The sequence below is a fragment of the Pseudophryne corroboree genome, chromosome 12 (assembly GCF_028390025.1).
Source record: "Pseudophryne corroboree isolate aPseCor3 chromosome 12, aPseCor3.hap2, whole genome shotgun sequence".
NCBI classification, from domain to species: domain Eukaryota; kingdom Metazoa; phylum Chordata; class Amphibia; order Anura; family Myobatrachidae; genus Pseudophryne; species Pseudophryne corroboree.
Window position 1 is genome coordinate 52,884,177 of NC_086455.1, and position 26,310 is coordinate 52,910,486.

The 26,310-nt window shown below is 45.0% G+C and overlaps 1 protein-coding gene across 1 annotated transcript in view; it reads right to left on the minus strand.

The window, feature by feature from the left end:
• The window catches only part of PLCB2 (phospholipase C beta 2), a 294,302-nt gene that overhangs the window by 117,707 nt on the left and 150,285 nt on the right, over window positions 1-26,310 (minus strand). Inside the window, exons 8-11 of the mRNA XM_063947515.1 lie at window positions 23,387-23,487; window positions 15,432-15,598; window positions 14,498-14,644; window positions 11,383-11,540 (exon numbers count right to left, since the gene is read on the minus strand). Of these exons, the coding sequence (XP_063803585.1) occupies window positions 11,383-11,540; window positions 14,498-14,644; window positions 15,432-15,598; window positions 23,387-23,487 (573 nt within the window). The remainder of the gene's footprint in view (window positions 1-11,382; window positions 11,541-14,497; window positions 14,645-15,431; window positions 15,599-23,386; window positions 23,488-26,310) is intronic.

The following is a 26,310-nucleotide window of genomic DNA, read 5'->3' on the forward strand; positions in this document are numbered from 1 at the left end:
TTGCAATATTAATACATGCATATATTACTAAAATGCTGATTAAACCACTTAATATATATAATTTGTACTACTAACATATGTATCATTAATCAACCGTCTGTATTGATTCCACTTAGTCCATAAATTGTGATTTTGATGACAGCTGCTACAGAATATCAAACGCAGGTTCCAAAGATCTTCTGAGGAAACCGTTAGAATAACACAACGGAGAAACGCGTTAAGAGTGCCATACTCTTGTGCTTTTAAATCCACTTGGGACTCTGATCTGAACCACACTATCGCAGGAGCTGGTTACTTGTGAAGTTCGGCAGACATCTATCTGTATACCTGCATTCCGGAGGTGAGAAGCATTGCGGTCCCAGCTGGTTTGAAGTCCGGCGGCACGTCTATCTAAACCCTCCCCCTCCCGTTGGACGTATACCTGGGAGAAAACGGGGAGTGCGAACAGTACGTGACCGTGGCTGGGAGCTCTCATCGCGGTCTGTTTCATCTGACCTCCGCGGACGGAGCTACACAGGAGAACTAAGCTGTCAGCGGCGGTATGCTACGGCTCTGAGTAGCTCACAAAGCAACGGGGAAAGTCTGTGCCCGGTCCGCAGAGAGGTGAGAAACAGTGCTTGTGACAAACTATACAAAATAATTCTGCTGAATTCGATGCAATACCTGGCTAAGCGAATTTATGTACATCACAAATAATCAGCATATGAGAAATTTACAGATGAATGGCCATTCAGAGCAAATCTAATCAATACTGAAGCCTGTATCCATTTTAAATACCACAGTTCAATCCTATGAGTGCTTCTCTCAGGTGTGGGACATAATTACAAAATATCTATCTGAGTAAACACAGAAAGGGATTTTGGAACCTGCGTTTGATATTCTGTAGCAGCTGTCATCAAAATCACAATTTATGGACTAAGTGGAATCAATACAGACGGTTGATTAATGATACATATGTTAGTAGTACAAATTATATATATTAAGTGGTTTAATCAGCATTTTAGTAATATATGCATGTATTAATATTGCAAACAAGGAAAGAACCTTTTTATGTTTTTAAATTGTAATAAAACCTTATAAAACTTTATGCGCTCTCTCCCTTATATATATATTAGTTTTATTTTATCTTTGGTAATATTTCAGAGTACCAAGTGGGAGCAGCTTGTAGTTTTATATAATCTAATGTTTTTTGACTAGTTTATATATTTGAAAAGTACTTCGCGCCCGAATTAATATAGACACACAGGAGCGATAAAAATTCTTTCGCGTCTGTGTGTCTATATATAATTTTAGTAACTGTTGTGAGAATCCTCTTGACTTCAGGATAGAGGTTTCAAGAGCCACGCCTTTAAAGACAGTCGATCCAGATATCTGTGATATCAAGGACCCTGCATCAGTAGATCTGGACGTTGAGGGAGCAGGAGTGGAGCATCCATCGAAATTCTCTGCAGATCTGCGTACCTATGCCTTCTGGGCCAAGCCGGAGCTATTAGTATCACGGTACCCTTTCCTTGCTTTATCTTTCTCACCACCCTGGGTAATAGGTTGATTGGAGGAAACACATAAGCCAGATGAAAGTCCCATCTCACCGACAGGGCATCCACAAAGATCGCTCTGGGATCCTTTGTTCTTGACCCATATGCGAGAACTTTGTTGTTCTGACAGGACACCATGAGATCTATCTCTGGCAACCCCCACTTGTCTACTAGAGTCTGGAAGATCTCTGGGTGTAGAGCCCATTCGCTTGCCTGAATGGCGTGTTGACCGAGAAAATCCGCTTCCCAGTTTAGGACTCCCGGAATGAACACTGCGGACAAGGCTGGATGATGAAGTTCTGCCCACTTTAGTAACATAGAAACATAGAATTTGTCGGCAGATAAGAACCACTTGGCCAATCTAGTCTGCCCCTTTTTTTTTTTTATATTATTTTTATCTCTAACCTTATTTGATCCTTATTTCTTTGTAAGGATATCCTTATGTCTATCCCATGCATGTTTAAATTGCTCTACTGTCTTAGCCTCTACCACCTCTGATGGGAGGCTATTCCACTTGTCCACTACCCTTTCTGTGAAATAATTTTTCCGCAAATTTCCCCTGAACCTCCCCCCCTCCAGTCTCAGTGCATGTCCTCGTGTCCTATTGCTTCTCTTCATTTGGAGCATGTTTCCCTCCAGGACTTTGTTAAAACCCTTGATATATTTGAAAGTTTCTATCATGTCCCCCCTTTCCCTTCTCTGCTCCAAACTATACATATTGAGATTTCTTAGTCTTTCTGGGTATGTTTTGTGATGTAGGCCATGCACCATTTTAGTTGCCCTCCTTTGTACAGTTTCTAATGTATTAATATCCTTTTGAAGATATGGCCTCCAGAACTGAATACAGTATTCTAGATGAGGCCGTACCAATGACCTATACAGTGGCATTATTACTTCTTTCTTTCTGCTGCTGATTCCTCTCCCAATGCAGCCAAGCATCTGACTAGCCTTCCTCATTGCCTTGTTACATTGCTTACCTGCCTTTAAGTCATCTGAGTGACTCCTAGATCCCTTTCCTCCTCAGTAGTTTCCAGTATAGTGCCATTAATACTGTATTTAGCTTTAGGATTTTTGAGACGCAAGTGCATGATTTTGCATTTTTTGGCATTAAACTGTAATTGCCAGACTCTTGACCATTCCTCTAGTCTACCTAGATCCTCAATCATTTGTTTTACCCCACCTGGTGTGTCTACCCTGTTGCATACCTTTGTGTCATCTGCAAAAAGGCATACTTTCCCTTTAATGCCATTTGCAATGTCACCAATAAAGATATTAAAAAGCACTGGTCCAAGTACAGATCCCTGGGGTACTCCACTGGTAACATTTCCCTCCTGTGAATGCACTCCATTTACCACAACTCTCTGTTTTCTATCCTTCAACCAAGATCTTATCCATTCAATAATCCTAATATCCAATCCCAAACTTTCAAGTATGTGGCTGACCTCCTTCATCGCTTTTCGGCTGCGAGTTCCTCCCTGATGGTTGAGGGACGCTACTGCCGTCACATTGTCCGAGCGGATTCTGAACTGGTTTTTCCTGAAGAATGTCCTTTGCCTGATTCAGTGCCATGTATATGGCCCAAAGTGCCAATATATTTATTGGCAGGCAATCTTCTTCCTTGGTCTGTTCCCCTAGAAACACAACCTTCCTGACACTGTTCCTCAGCCATGGAGACTGGCATCTGTTGTCTGAATTTCCCAATCTGATATCCAAAGAGTCTCCCCTTATCCAGATGGGATGTCTGTAGCCACCAGGCTAATGACCTTCTTACTTCTATCGTAAGAACCATAGTTTGCGTTTTTATCGTCTGATGCAACCCATTCCATTTGGCAAGAATCAGATGCTGAAGAGGCCTTGAGTGGAATTGTGCAAACTCCACCATGTGGAATGTTGACACCATTAATCCCATCACACGCATTGCTGCGTGAATGGATACCTTATGACTGTGTAGCAAGTCCTGAATCCTTGACTGAACCTTGGATATCTTGTTCAGAGGTAAAATTACTCTCTGAAGACTTGAATACAGTACAGCCCCCAAGTGAGTCATCCGCTGTGACGGAACCAGATACGATTTTGCCCAATTTATGAGCCATCCGTGGCTTTGCAGACACGTTATTGTCTGTTGCAGATGACGGGTGGTCTTCAGGTTGCCGACTGTTGGGATCCCGGCACACAGTATACCGGCGCTGGAATCCCGACTGCCAGCATACCGCCATTTTTTCTCCCTCGTGGGGGTCCACAACCCCCCTGGAGGGAGAATAGATAGCGTGGCGCGCCACCGTGCACACAGCGTGGTGAGCACAGTGAGCCCACAAGGGGCTCATTTGCACTCGCCACGCTGTCGGTATGCCGGCGGTCGGGCTTCCGGCACCGGTATGCTGATCGCCGGGAGCCCGGCCGCCGGCATACCATACTACAGCCGCATATGACATAGGAGCAATTCCTGCGACTGTGCCAGGATTAAGAGATCATCGAGGTATGGAAAAATTCTTATCCCCTGCTGGCGGAGATAAGCTGCCATTACCACCATAATCTTGGTAAATACTCTGGGGGCTGTGGCTAACCCGAAAAGTAGGGCCTGGAACTGAAAATGCTGTTGAGGATAGCGAACCTGAGCTAGCACTGAAGGGACAGTGCTATAGGAACATGTAGGTAAGCATCCTGTATATCCAGGGATACTATATAATCCCCTGGCTCCATGGCCAAAATGATGGAATGTAAAGTCTCCATATGAAACCGAGGTACCCAAATGTACTTGTTCAGCACTTTGAGATTGAGAATGTGCTGAAATGACACATTTGGTTTCTAAACTAGAAACGGGTTGTAGTAAAACCCCTGTCCTTGTTGTGCAGCAGGAACTGGAATGACTACTCCTGACTGAAGCAATTTCTGAACTGCCTCTTGCAAAAGCCCTGGCCTTTGTCTCTACCCGAGACGAGCTGGTACAAAAAAAAAATTAGAGGAGGGTGCTTCTTGAAGATAAAAGCATAACCTAGAGATACCGCTTCCTGCACCCAGACTGCAGCCAGATCTGTGCAAACTGAAGAAGTCGGCTCCCCACCCTGGGATCCCCCAGGTGGAGGCCCGCACCATCATTCTGATGGCTTATTATCTGTTTTACCAACCGTTCCTCTGGTAGCCAAATGCTTTTTAGTCTTACCAGACTTGTTGCATTGGGACTGCCTGCCATCACTTTTTCCTTTAGCTTTTCCTTAAGACCGAAAGGGCTGAAAAGCCAGAACTTTAGCTATATGGGATTTTTGCTCTCTAGAACCTATTGAAAATTTCCCCTCCAATGCATCAGCCCAGGCGGACACTGCCTTTGCCATCCAAGCTGAAGCCATGGCTGGCCTTATGACTGCCCCAGACAGGGAAAAATGTTTTTTTTTTAAAAACCATCCACTCTCCTATCCATGACATCATTTAATGATGTTGAAGGCAAAGGTAATGCAGATTTTTGCACTAATTGAATCACATGCATATCTATTTTAGGAGCCACCTCCCTTTTTAAACAATCCCCAGCTGGAAGAGGATAATTGGAATTCCATTTCTTAGGAATCCTAAACCTCTTATTGGGCGTAGCCCAAGTCTCTTCCATGATTTCCGTCAGTTGATCTGACCCTGGAAACTCAGTCTTAACTGTTTTTGGACATTTAAACACAGGCGCCTTGGTTTTTAACACAGGCTCCGCTGAATCCTCTAAGGATAGAATGGCTTTCATTGCTTTAATTAACTCAGTTATATCCACGGAGCGGAGACCTTCCTCCTCCTCTTCGTATGCCGAAGCAGAATTTATTGAGCTTTTATCCTCCGATAAATCCTCATCTGAAACATGTGTAGCCTGTGAGGATGAAGATTTACTTACCACTGGCTTATCAGCATGTTTCTTTTGAGAGGCTGCTGCTGGAAGTGATAAACCACAGGTGGGAAGCTGCATGTAAGGATTAATCATGTAACCTATCCCTGGTACAGGAGATAGAGGAATTATCCGTTCAGCTATACTGGATAATGTCTGTGCAAACATAGCCCAAGGTGGATCAACCTGCACCTGAATCTGCCTTGTATTTTTCAAGAGACCCTGGTGAAAGCTAAAACAATTTGCACACAAACCATCCTGAACTAGATCTTGAGAGCTTTGCAAGACAAACATGATATGAGTGTTGGTAAACATAGAAACATAGAATTTGACAGCAGATAAGAACCACTTGGCCCATCTAGTCTGCCCCTTTTTTATTTTATCCTTTAGGCAATCTCAACCCTTTTTTAACCTTAATTCTTTGTAAGGATATTCATATGCCTGTCCCAAGCATGTTTAAATTGCCCTACAGTCTTAGCCTCTACCACCTCTGATGGGAGGCTATTCCACACATCCACTACCCTTTCTGTGAAGTAATTTTTCCTTAAATTTCCCCTGAACCTCCCCCCCCCCTCCAGTCTCAGTGTATGCCCTCGAGTTCTAATACTTCTTTTCCTTTGAAGAATGTTTCCCTCCTGAACTTTGTTAAGACCCTTGATATATTTGAAAGTTTCTATCATGTCCCCCCTTTCCCTTCTCTCCTCCAAACTATACATGTTAAGAACTTTTAGCCTTTCCGGGTAAGTTTTGTGATGTAGGCCATGACCATTTTAGTTGCCCTTCTTTGTACACTCTCTAATGTATTTATATCCTTCTGGAGATAGGGTCTCCAGAACTGGACACAGTATTCCAGATGGGGCCGTACCAATGACCTATACAGTGGCATTATCACTTCTTTTTTCCTGCTACTGATTCCTCTCCCTATGCAACCAAGCATCTGACTTGCCTTTCTCATTGCTTTGTTGCATTGCTTTCCTGCCTTCAAGTCACTTGAAATAATGACTCCTAAATCTCTTTCCTCCTCAGTAGTTTCCATTATAGTACCCTTGATACTATACTTAGCCTTTGGGTTTATGAGACCCAAGTGCATGATTTTGCATTTTTTAGCATTAAACTGTAGTTGCCACGTTCTTGACCATTTCTCAAGCCTACCTAGGTCATTAATCATTTGTTTCACCCCTCCCGGTGTGTCTACCCTGTTGCATATCTTTGTATCATCTGCAAAAAGGCATATCTTCCCTTCAATACCATCTGCAATGTCACCAACAAAGATATTAAAGAGAACTGGACCAAGTACAGATCCCTGGGGTACTCCACTGGTAACATTTCCCTCCATAGATTGCACTCCATTAACTACGACTGTCTGTTTCCTATCCTGCAACCAGGTTCTTATCCATTTAACTGATTTATAATCCACCCCCAGGCTTTCAAGTTTATTTAGCAGTCTGCGATGTGGGACAGTGTCAAATGCCTTACTAAAGTCTAGATATGCTACATCTACAGCTCCCCCTTGATCTATTATTTTCATCACAAAGTCAAAAAAGTCAATAAGATTTGTTTGGCATGATCTCCCACCAGTAAATCCATGCTGTTTTGGATCCTGTAAGTGGTTTGATTTAAGATATTCCACTACTCTTTCTTTTAATAGTTTTTCCATTACTTTCCCTACTACTGATGTAAGGCTTACTGGTCTGTAGTTACTTGCTTCTTCCTTGCTTCCACTTTTGTGCAGTGGAACTACATTTGCTCTTTTCCAGTCCTCTGGAATAGCACCTGTATTTAGTGACTGGTTAAATAATTCTGTTAAAGGTGTAACCAGCACATCTTTTATCTCTTTGAGTATCCTTGGGTGTATCCCATCTGGTCCCATTGATTTATCCACTTTTAGTTTTGAAAGTTCTGTTAGGACCTTCTCCTCTGTAAATTTATTTTCATCTACCTTATTTTTATGAATGTCCTTGCAACTTAACTGTGGCCCCATCCCTTCTTCTGTAGTAAATGCTGAGCAAAAATAATTATTTAGGTGATCTGCTATTGCCTTGTCTCCCTCCACCAAATGCTCACTCTCTGTCTTAAGTCTTATTATTCCTCCATTTGATTTTCTCCTTTCACTTATATACTTAAAAAAAGTTTTGCCCCCTTTATCTACTGACTGGGCCATTTTCTCCTCAGCTTCTGCCTTTGCATGTCTGATCACTTTCTTAGCATCCTTCCGTCTGTCCAGATACACCTCTTTGTCGTTATTATTTTGAGTCTGTTTGTATTTCCCAAAAGCCATCTTTTTTGCTTTCACACTAGTTGATACTTCTTTTGTGAACCACACTGGCTTCCTTTTCCTGGTGCTTTTCCTAACCATTTTGATACAAAGGTCTGTTGCACTTAGTATTGCACTTTTCAGTTTTTTCCACCTCTCCTGCACTCCTTCCAAGTTCCTCCAGTCTGCCAATGAATCACTTAAACATCTCCCCATTTTTGCAAAGTCAGCATTTCTAAAATCCAACACTTTTGTTTTTGTGTGACAGGAGTTGGATCCTGTCTTTATACTAAACCATACTGCTTGATGATCACTGGATCCCAGGTGCTCACCCACATATATATCAGATATTCTATCACCATTTGTAAGAATTAGATCTAATATTGAGTCTTTGCGAGTGGGCTCCCTCACCAATTGCTTGAGAGATGCTCCTTGTAAGGAATGTAGAAATTTGCCACTTGTAGCTGAACTTGCAAAAGACCCCTCCCAATTTACATCAGGTAAATTAAAGTCTCCCATGATTATGACTTCTCCCTTTAAAGCCATTTTAGAGATGTCCAGCAATAGGTTCCTGTCCAAATCCTGCCCCTGGCATGGTGGTCTATAGATCACCCCAATGCGAATAATGTCCTTCTTCCCAGTTTCTATGGTGACCCAAAAGGCCTCAGTTTTGGCTTCAATATTTTGTATTAAAGTAGCATTTATGCTTTTTTTCACATACATTGCTACCCCTCCTCCTATTCTTCCTATTCTATCCTTCCTAAATAAATTGTATCCTGGTATAGCTAAGTCCCAGTCATGATTCTCATTGCACCAAGACTCTGTAATTGCCACAAAATCCAGGTTATCCCTTGTCATTATCGCAATTAGCTCTGGAATTTTGTCTCCTAAGCTCATAGCATTTGCAGACATAGCTTTAAGAATTTTGTCTGTGCATTTGTTATTAGTAGCCATGTCCAGAGCGTACAAAATAAATGACAAGTTTAAAGTTGAAATTACCTGTTTGGGGATGTTGCTCAGTATTTGTTTTCTTTTACTAATCAGTAATCATACTCTGTCCTTTACACCATGACTACACCTTACTAAATATAAAGATATAGTACACCTGACCACAATGGGTAAATGTTCAAAGGAGGTAAACACCAGTCAGTATGCAATAATAAACTGTTTCACCGAGCAACTTCCCCACACATGCAATGACATTTACAAGAAATCATTACATCAAGAAACATACATAAGTTTGCATAAGAGAGAACTGTAGTGAGCAGATTTGGGATGCCTTTTCATAGGTTTGTAAAATCAGATAATATGCATAAGATGAATTACATACTTTTGAGGCATTAAGGCAGACCATTTGTGGTAGTGTTGGTGTGTTGATGTTTCCCTTCTGTTTAACGCAGGTATAACGCTATTTTTATAATAACACTTTTATGTCAGCACTTCTATGTAAGCACTACCAGCCGATGGCTATCCAGCCGTACACTAGACATTCAATAGGAACAATATCCATGTGAATGCAATGATTGCAAACTCCACCCAATACAATCCCCCTTTAAGCTAAGGCCATAAATTAGCTTAGAAAAACAGACATTACATACCAATAAGGCAGCAAACTATATCTTTACACAGAGAAAAACATATAAAAAAAACCTCGCTTTTTCAATATACCTAAACTATTCAATCATGATATTCATTTGACATAATCAGCAAATGCAGTTCAACTTGCTGGGATGTGCAGTTCCACGAATCATACCTAAACTATTCAATCATGATATTCATTTGACATAATCAGCAAATGCAGTACAACTTGCTGGGATGTGCAGTTCCACGAATCATACCTAAACTATTCAATCATGATATTCATTTGACATAATCAGCAAATGCAGTACAACTTGCTGGGATGTACAGTTCCACGAATCATACCTAAACTATTCAATCATGATATTCATTTGACATAATCAGCAAATGCAGTACAACTTGCTGGGATGTGCAGTTCCACGAATCATACCTAAACTATTCAATCATGATATTCAATTGACATAATCAGCAAATGCAGTACAACTTGCTGGGATGTGCAGTTCCACGAATCATACCTAAACTATTCAATCATGATATTCATTTGACATAATCAGCAAATGCAGTACAACTTGCTGGGATGTGCAGTTCCACGAATCATACCTAAACTATTCAATCATGATATTCAATTGACATAATCAGCAAATGCAGTACAACTTGCTGGGATGTGCAGTTCCACGAATCATACCTAAACTATTCAATCATGATATTCATTTGACATAATCAGCAAATGCAGTACAACTTGCTGGGATGTGCAGTTCCACGAATCATACCTAAACTATTCAATCATGATATTCATTTGACATAATCAGTAATTGCTGTGGTATTGCTGTGAGTGTATCTTCCTCACCTTTGCCGCTCTTAGACATGATAAATAATCAGCAATTCCACAGTGTACTACACAATTTGTGACTGTAATCACTTTAAGCTTTTTAAAGTGACCTACAATCCGACCCTACCCATGCACCAGCATTGAAGATCGGAATAGAACAAACTGACAGAATATATAGTAAAGTCAGCAATCACATTAGCAGTCAGTCACATGTTATACATTAGTATAATAAGCAATATGAGCATATCATCAACTACAACTACATTTCAAATATAGTATGTAGGAGAACATATTACTGAATCATGTTTAAACAGATTTACCGTATTCAGACGCATAGCGAAAGAAACAACAGTAATAGTATACAGACTCATATGCAATAGGCACTTATCTAACTATTCGTACTCAAAAGGGTAGATAGAGACTTAGTGCTGTATTAACCGTCTCAGTAGAGTGGGACACAGGGAGACTCACCTCACTTCCAGGACCAATCAATACGTTTGCGAACCCTGAGTGGATCCAGACGCTACTAGTCACACAGCCAACTATGCTGCGACTGGGTCCCTTTCATGTACAGCGTCTGAGACGGAAGCGGGAAACAGTTCATGGTGGGAGACTCGGAAGAAACTGGTCATGAACCGGGGGGAGGGGCGACCAGGAGAGCGTCTGACTCCCCACTGCTGACATCAACCCTAGGGATCGCGGCCTGATACTATTCCTGGAGCCTCTGATCCCTAAGGCCTAGCGCTGGTGCTCCCGAGGTGGCAGCCGCATCAGCGACTGTTTGGTAGTGCGGCTGTGTCCGTATTCCCCTTCTAAGCGGAACCGATGCCTTACCTTCTCCCGGTGCTTCAGCCACAGCCTGGTAACGTCTGCTGGACCTGCTAGTATATCTGACACAGACGCCTGCCGAAACAGCACTGTACTCATGGGTAAGCATTGTCGCGACCCGGCGGAGAGTTGTTGGAGCGACTCTTTCTAAGGTACGTATAAGATGCTTTTTAGAAAGATCACTCAAGAAAAAATAGTAAGACTATAAAAATAAAATAAGAAAGCTTAGGGCTGCTAAAAACCAGCAGCCCTCTGACCATGGTCCGGCTCCTGCAGCACCAAACAAAAAACTGATTTGCCTGAGACAGGAGGCAGGATAATATGGACAGGCCCGTTGCATGCTGGGAGGCCGAAAAGCTTTGACCGATTGGTGCAAATCCGCTGTCGCTTCATCATATCCCAATGTTATCCTGTTGATAACCTATGGACCCTGCCGGAGAAATGTTTACTGCCATTTTGTTATTATAGAGAAACACATATTATTTCCCAGATAGTGTTTTACCTTAAAGAGAATCTCAGTGGTCATGGTAAAGCCATGGGTGATAATGGGTTCTTCCTCAGGGGGCTTTCCCTTCCAGCAGTCAAGCTCCACACATCGGCAACCGGAAAGAAGGGTCTGCCTGTACATTTCAGGAGATGAGATCCCAGAAAACTGACCAGCTGCAGAGTTGGAAAAACAGTGATTCTTTTTAGCCGTGTACAATACAAAAGAGAATTTCAGAGGGGGACGCAGAAGCGCTTTTCTATTGGTGGTCGTCTGTCTGTGACTTTATACATATGCCATTACTAGCTCCTTCCCTTGTGTACTGTACATTTGTGCTGCTGAGTGTGCAAGGACTGAGGCGTCCACTTTTAGCTCCTGTGCACGCTGTAATACCGATTGGGGCGTCTCCACCATCGGTGGTACTATGGAAACTTCTGCCAGCCCTGTGCCAGGTGCAAGGTCTATGTCTGACCCTCCTGTGCCTGTGACAGACAGTATTTCTGTGTATGCAGCCGCTTACACTGACACCCCCATGGCTCTCCCACAATAAGCCCATGGCACTGACCATGTTTTTTTTTTTTTTTAAATTGCGTTTTATTTATTTTTTCAACATTTACACCCAAAATGCCAATATAAAAATGAGATACAGGGTCAGCACACAGTATTATAAGAAAAAGACATAGCAAACCAGTATAGCAGAATGAGTTAACATCATAATATTCAGAAAAAGTGATGTCGGAACCCAAAGGCGCCATTCGGACCCCAACACCACCAAATCATAAATACAATAGGTAGCATTGTGACACATATGAACATAAAATATACCAAAATCTCAACACCAGACCTAAGCATAGCAATGTCATCAGGATTAGTTGTAAGAAAAAAAAAGGGTGCCAACCCCACACCTCCAAAATATGGACCAGACAAACACCACCCCCAAATCCCCCCATCCTGTAGAACCAACCCCCCAACTTATGGCCTACCTGGATCCCAAAAAACCCCACCCAACTATTCTACTAAAACTTGGGGGCAGTCAACCCCATGAACCCCTCGGGCATGGTGTATAGAGCCCAGGATAGATAGATAGATAGATAGATAGATAGATAGATAGATAGATAGATAGATAGAAACAACCAACAAATGCTCAAAGCACACAATATGTACGGTTAATCAGGATATCTGAACAGATTAAAACACCAATATTTAAGGAGGGTCATCCCACCCAAAAGCCTATAAAGCAACCAGATAAACCTTAAGTCCCCCAGTCCCGGCAAGGTGTACAGAAATAAAATCCATAGATTTGAGAAGCTGTATGGTAGAAGATCCCAAATAACCGCCCAGTGGAGGAGAATATGGAGACACGCAGCTGGTTCGGTCACTGGCAAACTGAAGACATAGTGAACAGGAAACAAATCCGCAAAGAAGGATGGCTAAGTTATCCAGAGAAGTCATCCAGCAGAATTCCGAGGGAAGCCGCTGATCCACAGTAGAAATATTACAATCCTCAAGGGTAGAAGAAAGTATACATAAGGCACTTTCGCCAGCGGAGAAAGGAGAAAAGATGGTATCAAAGCCTCCAGCAATATTAGCAGATGAACTTGAATAAAGCTTCTTCCAGGACTGAAAAGAAGCCAACTGTCCCACATCACGAGCATCGGAGCCTTGCAGAGTATTTCCAGGAGATTCAGCCTGCAACAATGGCAGGTCATTGCAGGAGAGAGACAATTCAGCATGCAGGTTTACCAGTTAGGCCACAAGCCTCTCACCGGGGAGAGCAATAGCTTGAAGGATTTGCTCCATAGTATATTCAAACTGGAAGTTCATATAAAGCTGGATATCACAGGATAAAGTCAGCAGGCACAATGTATAGAGGCAGCGAAATATACTGTTGTAAGACAGAGCCCCCACTCCACAACACACAGTCTCTCTGAAATATCAGCTATAAAGCAGAAGGAAGTGAAGGGAGAGAGACGCAGGAGCCTACAGAAGGAGATTACCAGCACGCCAGCACAGGTCGGACTGTAAGACAGACTTCCTCCTTCTCTGGATATCCTTCAGGTGAAAACGGCAGCCGGAGTCAACGATCACGGAGAGCCTGCTGCTCAGGGAGCTTGCGGGAGCCAGCAACAACCTCCACCGCTGCACCAGACAGAGAGAGACTGCAACGAGGAGCACCGGGAGCACAGCGCTGGAGCAAGGAGCCGTCACCGACGATATCCAAGATGGCGCCCGTGGTCCGGAGACGCCACAGAGGAGAACAAACAACTTCACCCAAACCAGCAGCCAAAGAGCACAGGCAGGTCGCGGGGCTTCCGGAACGTGGAGAGGTAAGTAGGCAAACCACCACTGCATCCAGGGACCGGGCAGGAGAAACAGGATATTAAAAACGGAGTTATGTGCCTGGGAGCTGAGAAATCAGGCTCCTACACCATGCCCGTCCAGGCCACGCCCCCGGCACTGACCATGTTTGAGTGCATTTCTAACCACTTCCTAGTCCCCGCCCAGGAACACTTTGTGGTACACTCTATGAGACGCATGCGTCGGAATTTGAGTCACACACCTATGGCCCCAACGCTGTAAAGCAGCGATGCGAAGTGAAGAAAAAGAAACTGTAACCGGGGTGCCCTTCCCCTATCGCACAATGCTAGTATCGGGCCCACACCAATCGCTTGGTGGTCCAATTTTCCAAGATGACCACTGTGAATGGAAAGGGGATGCGGTTAAATTACCAGCTGTCAGGATCCTGGCGGTCAGAATACCGACGTCGGAATCCCAACAGCTGGGGAAATGCTGACATCTGACAACAGCTGGGGAATCCCGACCCAAGCCCGGTATTCCAGGGGGAATATAATAGTGTGGAAAGGTCGCCACTGGGCTGCCGGGATCCCACACCAATCCCATACCCTCCAACAATTTACACATAAAAATCGGTACAAATTTGAAAAGGAGGCGTGGCCATGGGTAAAGTGGCGTGGTCACGCCCCTTTTCCTATACTTTCAATGGGAGTTTGGAGAGTCAAAAATTGGTACAGACCATAAAAAAAAGGTACTGTACTTGCCAAAAAGGTACAGTTGGAGGGTATGCAATCCACTGGAAAGAGTGTATTAGTGCAGACAACAGAAAAGTGAGTACCTGTGAGGTAAGTGTTGTGAGAGGAGTTGATAAAGTAGTGGTTAATTGGTTGGTTCATGTCTTGGTTTACTTTTAACTTGTCAGGTGACGCAATGATGTTCTCAGACCCACAGAGGAACCAAACCATACCTTCTGGAGACAGCTGTCCTACAGGAGAGAAAACAATCACTAGTTGTCATTATAAGAAACTAAAATGTTATTAGTTATTTCCCATACATAATATTAGGTCAGCTTTTTCATTCATGACAGCAGTAAGGTAAAGCATACATATGGTCATTCTCTCAGATATTTGCTTATCCTGACGTCTAACCAGATGCTCCAAAGGGACGTAATCAGCACCCCGACTGTCAGAATCCCAACACATTCCACCAGTAAGGGTTAGGGATAGGCTGCAGGGGGAGGGGGGGATAGGGATAGGCTGCAGGAGGGGAGAGTTAGGGTTAGGCTGCGGGAAGGGTGGGTTCAGGCACTACACTGAATAGTGAATACAGGTAAGTATCATGCCTAGTGCATGGAGTTTATGCTATTAAAGTTAGCTTATATGTGCTTAAACACTGGGGAAATACAACAGCAGTCAGCGGTGTTTAAACGGTGAGCATAATAAAGGGTGGCATACTGGACTTGAGTACCGGGGTATCCCGCTATGCGCAAATCACGGGCATGCCCTCAAGCTTCCTCAGGAACGAAGCTGGAGGGGATGCCCGTGATTTGTGCATAAACAACATAAACTCCATGTAATGGCAGATTCCCTAGTGTTTTGACAACAGCTATACTTTAAGAAAACAAGAATCAAAAAAGTAATGAATATTGTCAAAGTGATGCACCCTTTAAAGAAATGTTAAAGAAATGTTTAAATGTTAAATATTTAAAGATGTGTTATCAATATTTGTATCATTATTAAAGCTCTTCCTTGAAGACCACACATCAATCCCACCTCTCTGTTTGTTGATGGCACTAGGCTCATATTTCTCTATGAGAACTTGTACTTGTTCTGGCTTTGCAGGCGGGAACAGTAATTCATTCAGCCGGGAATCTCTTAGTTTCTGATTGATGAACTTAGTGAGATGATCTTTAGTCATATAAGGCTTGGCTTTGGAGTGGCTGGGAACAAAAAGCAGGAGAAAGATGACTGAAAAGTGTGAATCAAGAACGTGAACACAGTAAAAGATCATTTGAGCTTTGATATTTATTTGAGTCTGAACTGAAAACTCAAATAAAATACGCCACAAACTTTTTTTAAAGAAAACGTAGTGCTAATTCCAAAAGATGGGATCTATGGGGGTCATTCCGAGTTGATTGCTCGCTAGCAACTTTTTTCAGCGATGCGATCAGGTTAAAATTTGTCAAAACTGCGCATGCACCGCGATGCGCAGGCGCGTCGTACAGGTACAAAGAGGATCGGTACTGGGCGATGGATTTAACGAAGAATCCATTCGCACAGTCGATCGCAAGGTGATTGACAGAAAGAGGGCGTTTATGGGTGTCAACTGACCGTGTTCAGGGAGTGTTTGGGAAAACGCAGGCGTGTCCAAGCGTTTGCAGGGCGGGTGTCTGGCGTCAATTCCGGTACCAAAAAGACTGGAGGGATCCCAGCGGCTGAGTAAGTCCAGAGCTACTCAGAAACTGCACAAACTGTTTTTGTACCGCTCGGCTGCAAAGGCGTTCGCACACTTGCAAAGCAAAAATACACTCCCCCGTGGGCGGCGACTATCTGATCGCAGCGCTGCAAAAAATAGCTAGCGAGTGATCAACTCGGAATGATCCCCTATGTACTGTACTATGGGGGTCTATTTACTAAGCCTCGGATAGAGATAAAGGGAACAGCAATAAAGTACCAACCAACCAGCTCCTAGCTGTCACTTTCTAAACACAGAGCAGGATGCATCAAGCTGTAAAATGCAGTTGTCTGAGGTTTGGCCACTTGCCACATATGCACCAAGCCGTGGAATGCGATGGATTCTGGAGCTTGGATGTGGTGGCCAATCCCATCTTTAGGTGGTGTTTCCCTATAGAAGCTTAAGTGCTTCTGTAGCATTTCCTCGCTGAGAGGGATCCAACTGGATCCTCCCAGCATCCGCCACGGTGCATCAGCCCACGCATGTGCAGACTCTGGATCATAAACCCAGATGTCCTACAACTGCAAAGGACATCTCTTACTCAGGGCCGGTTCAAGGGCGCTCTGCGCCCCGGGCAGGAAAAGGGGCGTGGCCTAATACAGGGGCGTGGTCAATTACGCCCCCTGTACATTGCTAGCGCCGCTTGAATGCTGAGCGGCGCGCGATGACGTCATCGCGCACCGCACAGCAAAAGGTCCTCTCCACGAAGGGAAACTAGACGCTATGCGTCTAGTTCCCTTCGTGGAGAGGACCTTTGCTGTGCGGTGCGCGATGACGTCATCGCGCACCGCTCAGCAAAGTTACTCTCCACGAAGGGAAACTAGACGCATAGCGTCTAGTTCCCTTCACAGGAGGCGGACGGGGACGGCAGCGGGCAGCGGAGGCGGACGGGGGACACAGCGGGCAGCAGTGGCGGATCTTGCCACGGTGCGGCGCCCTCCGGATGGCAAAAGTCCTGCTTGCCCGTGGCAAGATCCGCTACTGCTCTTACTGCAAGACTGTCCTTTGTGATTTTACTCAAGCATACGGCATTACTAGATGCCACTATGCTTGTGAAGACCGGCGGGATACATCACAAACAAAATGTGATGCTTGCTGCGTCCCGCCCACAGCCTATAACATGGCAGTTAAGAGCTGATTGGCTGGTACTTTATCTCCATCCACTTTATCTCTCTTCAGACCAGAGCTTAGTACATAGACCACATAATTTTACATAAAGAGGAGCAAGATTTCAATGGTATTTCCTACATAATGAGATCACCGTGCTCTTTCAATTTTAAGTATCTACAAGCTGTTCTACCTGTTCTTCGCACAGGAGTTTCTAATTTTCACGGTTGTAAGTACAAATGAGTGTTAAAAATTTGGCAAATCTATAGAGTTGCAAATTTGAGATGTCTTAATATAAGTAAATATGAATCCATGGTTCTTGGTGTTACCCGGGGAGCACCCGCAGCAGATACGGTAAAAAGTGACAGGATCATTTTTGTAGTTTATTAAATTCTACACACTGAAGGTGCAATCCAAATTTTTATCTCAATGTCCATTTGGGCGTTATCATTCACGCAACGCAAGCCACGCATCGGTGATGACGTCATTATGTCAACCCCCTTTTCATCCCCTTATGGGAGGTTTATTAAAATTCTATTTACGTAGTTTTCCTATTTCCCACCTGAAGAATACCTATGTTACATTTCAGCTTCCTAGCATATCGGGAAGTAAGAAAATTAGTGATGAGTAAGTCAGTCAGTCAGTGAGTGAGGGCTTTCGCATTTATATGTATAGATTAGAGGGTGAGCTGGACCATTCTAGGGGCAGACCACTGCATGAGTACTAATGCTTTGTTCCTCAACCCTTATATACAGCCTCATACCTGTTGGAAGTCTGATTACTATTAAAAGATAACACTGCAGGTCACTGTTACTTTTAAGCTATGAGTTATGGAAATTAAAGCATTTAAAACTGAATTTGAGCACCTGAATTGAGAATTTTCCTTATAGTTTTAAATTGTGCTTTAATCATTTCTAAAGTGGACAGTTCATCTAGTTCTGAAAGGAAATACTGTAATTGTATCATACTTGCCTACTCTCCTGGAATGGCCGGGAGGCTCCCGAAAAAATCGGGTGATCCTCCCGGCCCCCTGGAAGAGTAGGCAAGTCTCCCGATTCTTCAGATTGCCCCTGCCCGTCCGCCCACTTAGTGTGTATAGTGGGCGGTCCGGGCAGTCGATGACGTGATTCTTGCTGAATCGCGTCATCATAGCCACGCCCCTTGCAGTATAATGCCGGTGATCGCAGCATTACAGAGCAGGGGCGTGGCTTAAAGGAGGTACCGCTATAACCCTACCCCCGTCCTGCCTCCACCCTGCCCCCATCCCGCCTCCGGTCCACCCCCTCCTCACCTCAGAGCCCTCCTCTGCCCCCCTGCTGAGCCGACCTGGCAGCTCTATCCCGGAGAGAGCAGCCAGAATGTTGCTATGTATGAATTGCATCTTGCTTGCAACAATGGGCGCAGTAAAAAAATACTATCTACTGTACTCTTGTGTGTAACGGTGAGAGCAAATTGGATTACTAAAACAACTGTAAATGATGGGTAAAGGGGGGTACACACAGAGCGATGTTCTCCTATTTTCTAAGGAATGTGACTAGATTGCTTTGAAATTAAGAACACATCGCTCCGTGTGAATGGGTGCCAGCGACAGCGATGTGCGGCCCCGCGCGTCGCTATCGTCGGCTTTTGATTGGGCACGCATGCATGCCCAATCTAGTGAGATCACTCATTTCATCGCTGGGTGAGATGAGCGGTTCCCCCGGTCCCCCCCCCCCCCCCCACCCCCACCTCCTCGCTCAGCACACATTGCGCTGTGCGGAGCGGGGGGAGAGATGTGTGCTGATCGGTCAGTGATAGATCGCTCAGCACACATCTCCTGGAGAAATCTCCTGTGTACCCCCCTATAGACTGATGCTCACCCATCAATCTCACTATCTTGAGTTAACAGAGCAGGGTCGATATTACCCAATCTATTACCTCCTGTAGACTGGTGAGAAGTGATGCAGGGCTGTAACTAGCGTTTGGCAAACGGTGGTTTGCACACAGCGCATTAGTGTTGTGGGTGCACCGTCTGCATCCACCCTGATTGGCCAGCTTTCCATGTGATCAGGGCTACCGCAATGTCCGCTGTAGAATCGCTGGGGAGGCAGAATATATCCCCCGTGTCTGTAACGGATGCTATTTTGCTATTTAATGTCACTAATGGACACTACTGTGCAGTGTAATAGGAATTGGTACTATTCTGTGGCCAGGCCCCTTCCCCATTAAACCACGCCCCTATATTCTTGCCATGTGCCTTTGGCGTGCACTGTCCTACTTTAAATATGTTAGAAGAGTGGGCACCAATTCTCTTACTGGCACAGGGCCCCAAAATGTCTACTTAAGGCACTGCTCTGATGCTATACAGAACCACACATTATACATCTGCAATTGTATACAAATGGATCTTCTGGGAATTAGGCCATCCAGTATTGCCAGGGAGTGGAGAATCACTCGGATGCCATAGCAAACTTAATATAAAAAAAAAATCATCTGTTAGTAAATGTGTGCTTTAGGCCTTGATTTAGATAGATTTTAAATTGAAGAAGAAAAAAAAAGTTGCTGAAAATCGACCTTTAGTAAATATACCTCTAAAGGTGCATACACACGGAGAGATTTTGACTATGAGAGATTTTGACTAACTTTTCCCTTGAACTGGCAGTAGGAGATTTTGACTAACTTTACCAGAGATTTTGTCTAACTATGCAAGAGATTTTGGCTATGGGAGATTTTGACTATCTCATTTAAATAAGGGGATGAGTGTCATATATAGGACGATTTTACAGGGTGGCTGGTATTTAAATAGCTAAAAGTAAAAAAAAAAATTTGCGTGGGCTCCACCCTCCTATGTAAAACCAGCCTCGGGCTCTTTGAGCCAGTCCTGGTTGTTAAAATACAGAGGAAAAAATGAGTAGGGTTCCCCCATATTTGGACAACCAGCACCGGGCTCTGCGTCCGGTCCTGGTTTAAAAAATACGGGGGACAAAAGACATAGGGGTCCCCCGTATTTTTAAAACCAGCATCGGGCTCCACTAGCCAGGGAGATAATGCCACAGCCGGGGGACACTTTTATATTGGTCCCTGCGGCCGTGCCATTACCCCCCCAACTAGTCACCCCTGGCCGGGGTACACTGGAGGAGTGAGGACCCCTTAAATCAAGGGGTCCCCCCCCCCCAGCCACCCAAGGGCCAGGGGTGAAGCCCGAGGCTGTCCCCCCCCATCCAATGGGCTGCGGATGGGGGGGCTGATAGCCTTTCAATAGTAATATTGTTCTTTACAGGTGGCCTACAGGTCCCAGCAAGCCTGCCCCAGCATGCTGGCACTTGGAGAACCACAAGTGCCAGCATGCCCGGACATAAAGGGCCCGCTGGCACCTGTAGTCCACCTGTAAAGAAAATATTGGAAAAAAAACACAACACATTCTTTAAAAAATCCTTTATTAAACTGGGTCTTCACCTGGGGGCGGTGGCCTTTAAGCTCTTTTGCATGGCCGCCGCCTTCCCAGGGCTTCCGGCGTCTTCACCTGGTGGGCGGCGGCTGCTAAGCTCTTTTGCATAGCCGCCGCCCATCCAGGACTTCCACGGCGTCTTCAGGATTCAGGAGCTCTTCTCCGCTCCTCCTCCGCCGTCGGACTGAAAGCCGCTGCCTCGCGCTGACTTATATAAGTCAGCGGGAGGGGGCGGGGCGATGACGCGGCGAGCCGTGATTGGCTCGCGGCGGCCATCTTGAATTTCAAAAATGACGCTGAGGCGCCATTTTTGAAACTGGTACCGCTCCGCTGCCAAACTCTGCAAGATAAAGATAAAGGTAAATTTCCCCCGCCCGCACCGCTGCCGCAACCCGCCGCCGCCCGCACCGCCGCCGCCCACACCACCACCGCAACCCACTGCCGCCCACACCGCAACCCGACGCCGCCCGCACCGCCGCCGCAACCCGCCGTCGCCCACACCGCCACCGCAACCCGCCGCCGCCCGCACCGCCGCCACAACCCGCCGCCGCCCGCACCACCGCCGCCTGCAAAATCGCTATCGCTGGGAAAAATCGCTGGCCTCTTAAAGTATAGCGATTTTGACTAACTTTAGCAGCGACATAGCCAAAATTGACTTGCCTGCACTGACTATTTTTCCCAGCGATAGCGACCTAGCGGGGACGCGCATCGCTATCGCTGCCTGTATACACACGGAGCGATCTGCACTAACTTTCTGAGCGATTTTGACTATATAGTCAAAATCGCTCAGTTATATCGCTCCGTGTGTATGCACCTTTAGTCTTCATATGTTCAAACAACATCTATATCTAAAAACGGGTAAGCAGGTCAGCTGGAGGCTATACATTCAGAATGTTGACATGGATGGGATGCAGACATTTAACATGTTATCATACACAATGGGGTCGATTCAATTCACCGACAGTTGAATAGCGCCGGGAATTATCTCCCGTCGCTATTCAATTCAGATCAAGTTAAGTTGGCGAATGCCCTTTCTCACGGACTTAACAGGTTGATTTGTCGGGAGAACGGGCATTCTCCGACTTAACTCCCCGCCGCGATGCTGATTCCCGACAGAACCAGCCTCGCGCCGGCCGCACGGCAGCACTTTTGTCGGATTTCTTTTCTTCTCTCATCCCCCGGGGGTGAGAGAAGAATTCCCGACAATTTAGTGTCACTTGGTGCTGTATTGAATATCGCTGGGAGCTAATTCCAGGCACTATTCAACTGTCGGTGAATTGAATCGACCCCAATGGGCCTAATTAATGTTTGTACGCAGTAGGTGATGTTCACGCAATGGAGCGATTATCAGCAGACTGTGCATGCTCCAAGAGTCCTTTGCAGTTGTGCGTCGCAGAGTGATTTATAGGAAGTGACCGTTTAGAGGAGTTTACGAGTGGCGGCAAAAACGCAGGCATGACATGGCCATTTTGGGGGCGTGTATCTGTAGTCAGCTGTGCGCAGAGAAACACGGCGCCTGCGTCACTACTGCTGCAGCCAGTCTGCATAGCCATAAGGAAGCCCTCGGACCCGATGTTCCTCATTTTTGCATATACAGTAGGCTGCGAATGTGTATGCAGCTACGAATGAGTTTGCGGTGGTTCAAGTGGGCATCTCTTTCCATTTCAGGGCGAAAGCTTCACTTACTAACATTAATAGTCCCATAGCCATGATAATCGCACTTGCGATTGTATATACGCACAACATGAATTAGGCCCAATCTCTGAATGTCAACAGACACAATGGTGACACCGATTTTAGGGTTAGATTTAGGCTGCAGGTATGTTTCGGGTGCAGTTACATCCACTTTTTATACCACACCCAGCTGGAGGCCTACCTAGCCTCATGTCTGAATGGCACCTTGATTCATGGCAATTCATTGGAGGGTTCATTCCCCTGTGGAGCTATCATTGCAGACACAAAACTATTTAAGCCTCCATCCAGAGGCGAATTTAGATTTCATAGGGCCCTAAGCAAGACACCGATTTGGGGCCCCCCTTCCTCAAACATTCCTCACTGTCTACACGCCCCACCCATCATTCATCCCCCCATCATCCCCCGCTCCCGCCTGATTGGAATTTGAAGTAGGTGGTGAATAAAATTGAAAAAATACTGTAATAAAGTACCCTGGAAGATCTCGTGTTTTTTTCTGTGCACATCCCAGCTCCTCTTTCTAAGCATCTCATGTCAAGTCACGTCATACACACGTGTATCATGACTGGTCACATGCACATTGCTTCAGGTCTGGAGACACAGGCTAGGGCTGGAGCCGGCACCCAACAGCTGTCTAATAACTCACAACCTGGCTCTCAGACAATTTTGGTGAAGCTCATGGTCTGCCAGAAATGCCCTTCATAAAGACTTGTCAGTGGGCCCCCCTGGGACCAGCAGGGCTCCCTGAGACCAACAGGGCCCTAAGCAGCTGCTTTGGTTGCCTTGTGGTAAATCCTCTCTGCCTCCAGCTGACCTACTCACCCGTTTTTATCCAGTATGTTATTGCCACCAATGCAAACACAGAAATACTTTGATCGTTGTGTGTACAGTCACTTCTTTCTTACATTTTATTAACATTCTGCCATTGATTTCCCATTGCTGGAGTAAATGCACAATAATCACACATGGTTTGATTTGTGTGGAAATAAGTGTGTGATAGTTGTAGAATTGTGCAATAAATAGATGTCATTAACTTGTAGGACTCACTGGGAGGTGAAGATCTCATCAATCTCTGGCCGCGGGCAGAGCTGCATAAGGAATGTTCTGAAGACAGACTCGGGGAAATCCTCAGGGTTGATGGCATCATTCTGAAGATAAAAGAAAGGCTGGAATCAATGTATAATGATATAAATGAATACTTGTAGAGGTTTGGTAATTGCTGCAGGACACTGTACACTGGACAGGATGGGGAAATTCAGTTATTGTCAATGTGCCCAAGTCAGAATGGGCCCACGGACCCAATGGTTTATGTACAAATGCGATGTTTACAGATCTGCGCATGTCTCCTTCTACGAGAACACTGACAAATGTCATTCATACTGCGGTTGTTTGGGGGCAGTGTAGCCTTTATTTCCAGAAAATGGAGGCGTGACGGCCCATTTTCTGGGAGTGGCGAGGCCAGCATTTTCAGACACAGATTTACTGTCCTTGCAAGTGGGCAGGTGGCGTCCATTCTGAGTGATCTTAGGCTTACTTAGATGTGCAGTGTCCTTGGGTGCAGCATGTGGATCTGAGATACTGAGCAGGCGCATTTTTCCTTCAGACGCCTCCTGCAGTATTAGCATATTTTCCCATCACTGCTGCATGCAGTCTCGCAGCTGCTCTGCAAAACCGTCCATCGCTGAATAAGGACAAATGGGCAAGTGTAACGTGCGGCTGTGAGGTTTCCAGTCAGATGGTCATGTAGACATTCATATCAACATTAGAATGTCGTCCAACAAGTCCACAGGCACCATATCAACATACTCAGAATGCCAACTTGTTCACAATGTCACCATGTGTAATGCCAAGATTCTGAGGATGCCGGTGGTTAGGTTTAGGCGCCACCTGGAAGATTAGGCAGTGGGGGGTTTAGGGTTAGGAACTGGGGTAACAGTAGGGATAAGGAGTGCAATCTCGCTGGAACGACAATGCTGATACATCACCGGCAGAGCTGCGTCAGCACCTGGAAGAAGACGCTGGAGCCGCCTCCGGGTGAAAGTAAGAAACCACTAGACCACCAAGAAGAATTTGTTGACAGTCCATTATGTTGACATATTAGCCATGTGGACATAATAACTGTTGACCAACCATACCACAGCCGAGCTGGGGACATCACTGAGAATTACGGTACCGCAACCTCGCACACTTGCTACCAGGTGCCTGCATTCCGATTGTTTCTTCAATACTTTGCGTCAATCAGCCCTAATTGAATTGCCACAGATGAGTGCTACAAAAGGCAGCAGTATAGGATTAATCAAAGTACACTGTACACTGTACCTTCTATAGAAATAAATTAATCTGTTATATTAATCTTATCAACGGTCACCACAGATCTGTGTTTATCACAAGCGTGCTTGGGGTCTGGTCTGCATCGCACAGTAAGTGGCTGTAGCTGCGGAGCAGATTTACTACGTCATGCTAATGTCCAAGCCTGTAGGGCTGAAGCGGGGCTTGATGTATCAGTACTGCCCACTGATTTTACGCTAACCACCACAGCAGCCATAAGTAGTCACAGGCAAAGACACATGCTTCCCTTTCCCGTACGTATGACCCAGACTCACACAGAGCTTTATATGCACGTCATAGTAGGTAATGTGCAATCGCCACTCAGTTCCTGAATAAGTCCCTTAATGTCAATATCTTCTGTGCTTTCAGCTGCATCTACTGCTCATTTGTGTCATGCACTGACTACTCCTTGGGGTAGGTGTATACTGAGTGTGGGCAAATGAATGGCCATATGGGGGTTTAAATGTTTCCCACGCCCATCTATTTAGTTACTCTTTGTCCTTGTGATACTTTATGTTGTTTTCATGCATTCCTTGTCTTTGCTTGGATACCTAATATATGATATGTTCATAATTACTGCTCTTTCTTCACTTAAGAACAAATAATACAGGACTGCGCTTCTCATCCAGGTATGGACATTTATTGCACAATTTAGCATATATTAAGAAAGCTAAGACACTGGCCGGTATCACATAAAATAAATCATAAAAAACAACAATAATGAACAACAAACCTGACTATTAAGGCTCACATACTGAGGAAGCCGCTGATGACTAATATAAATGGGGAAACGCGTCTGTGGAGGTTGAAATAAGAGGAGTGCATATGCTCCATTACGGGAGTTACCAGCCGGCCGGCTAAATAATCTGCCTGACTAACCCGTTGCCAACATCTAGAAGGGGGGAGGAAAAAGCTGCTAGCACATGGACCCCAGTGCTAAGGGGGAATAAGGAGTACGCTCCATTACCATTGTGCTGATTTAATATACTAACAACAGAAGGACCTTTTGTATTGAACTTGCTATGTATTGCAGGGACGCCTGCACATTTTTAAAAAGTTTACAGTAGGACATTACATGAAGTCCGGAGGAGCGTATTAAAAGCTGTAACCAGTGACTAACAAGTTTATTAACCCTTGCATCTATATATATGGCTGGAATGTTATACTAATATGTATGCAATATATACTGAGGGTGCTTGTTATTAATATCAAGAATAAGGAGTATCTTATTGGCTATATGTATACATGAGCCTTAATAGTCAGGTTTGTTGTTAATTATTGTTGTGTTTTTTAAGATTTATTTTATGTGATACCGGGCGATGTCTTAGCTTTCTTAATATATGCTAAATTGTGCAATAAATATCCATACCTGAATGAGAAGCGCAGTCCTGTATTTTTTGTTCTTATTTGTATTTTTTGGGGGTCATAAAAACCTGGCCCTTAGGACTTGCTGCTGACACTCTGGGATAACAGTGGCGCCGGGTTCATAGGTGGATCCAGGGGGATGGGGGGGGGCACTCAGGCCCGTGCCCCCCCCCCCTGTCATTTCTGACTTCTTTTCTTTTTCAAAAGTAGAACAGCAGCAGCACTACTGCTATTTCCGTCAGTCAGATTTGATAAAAGAGCCAGCAGGCACTAGGTCC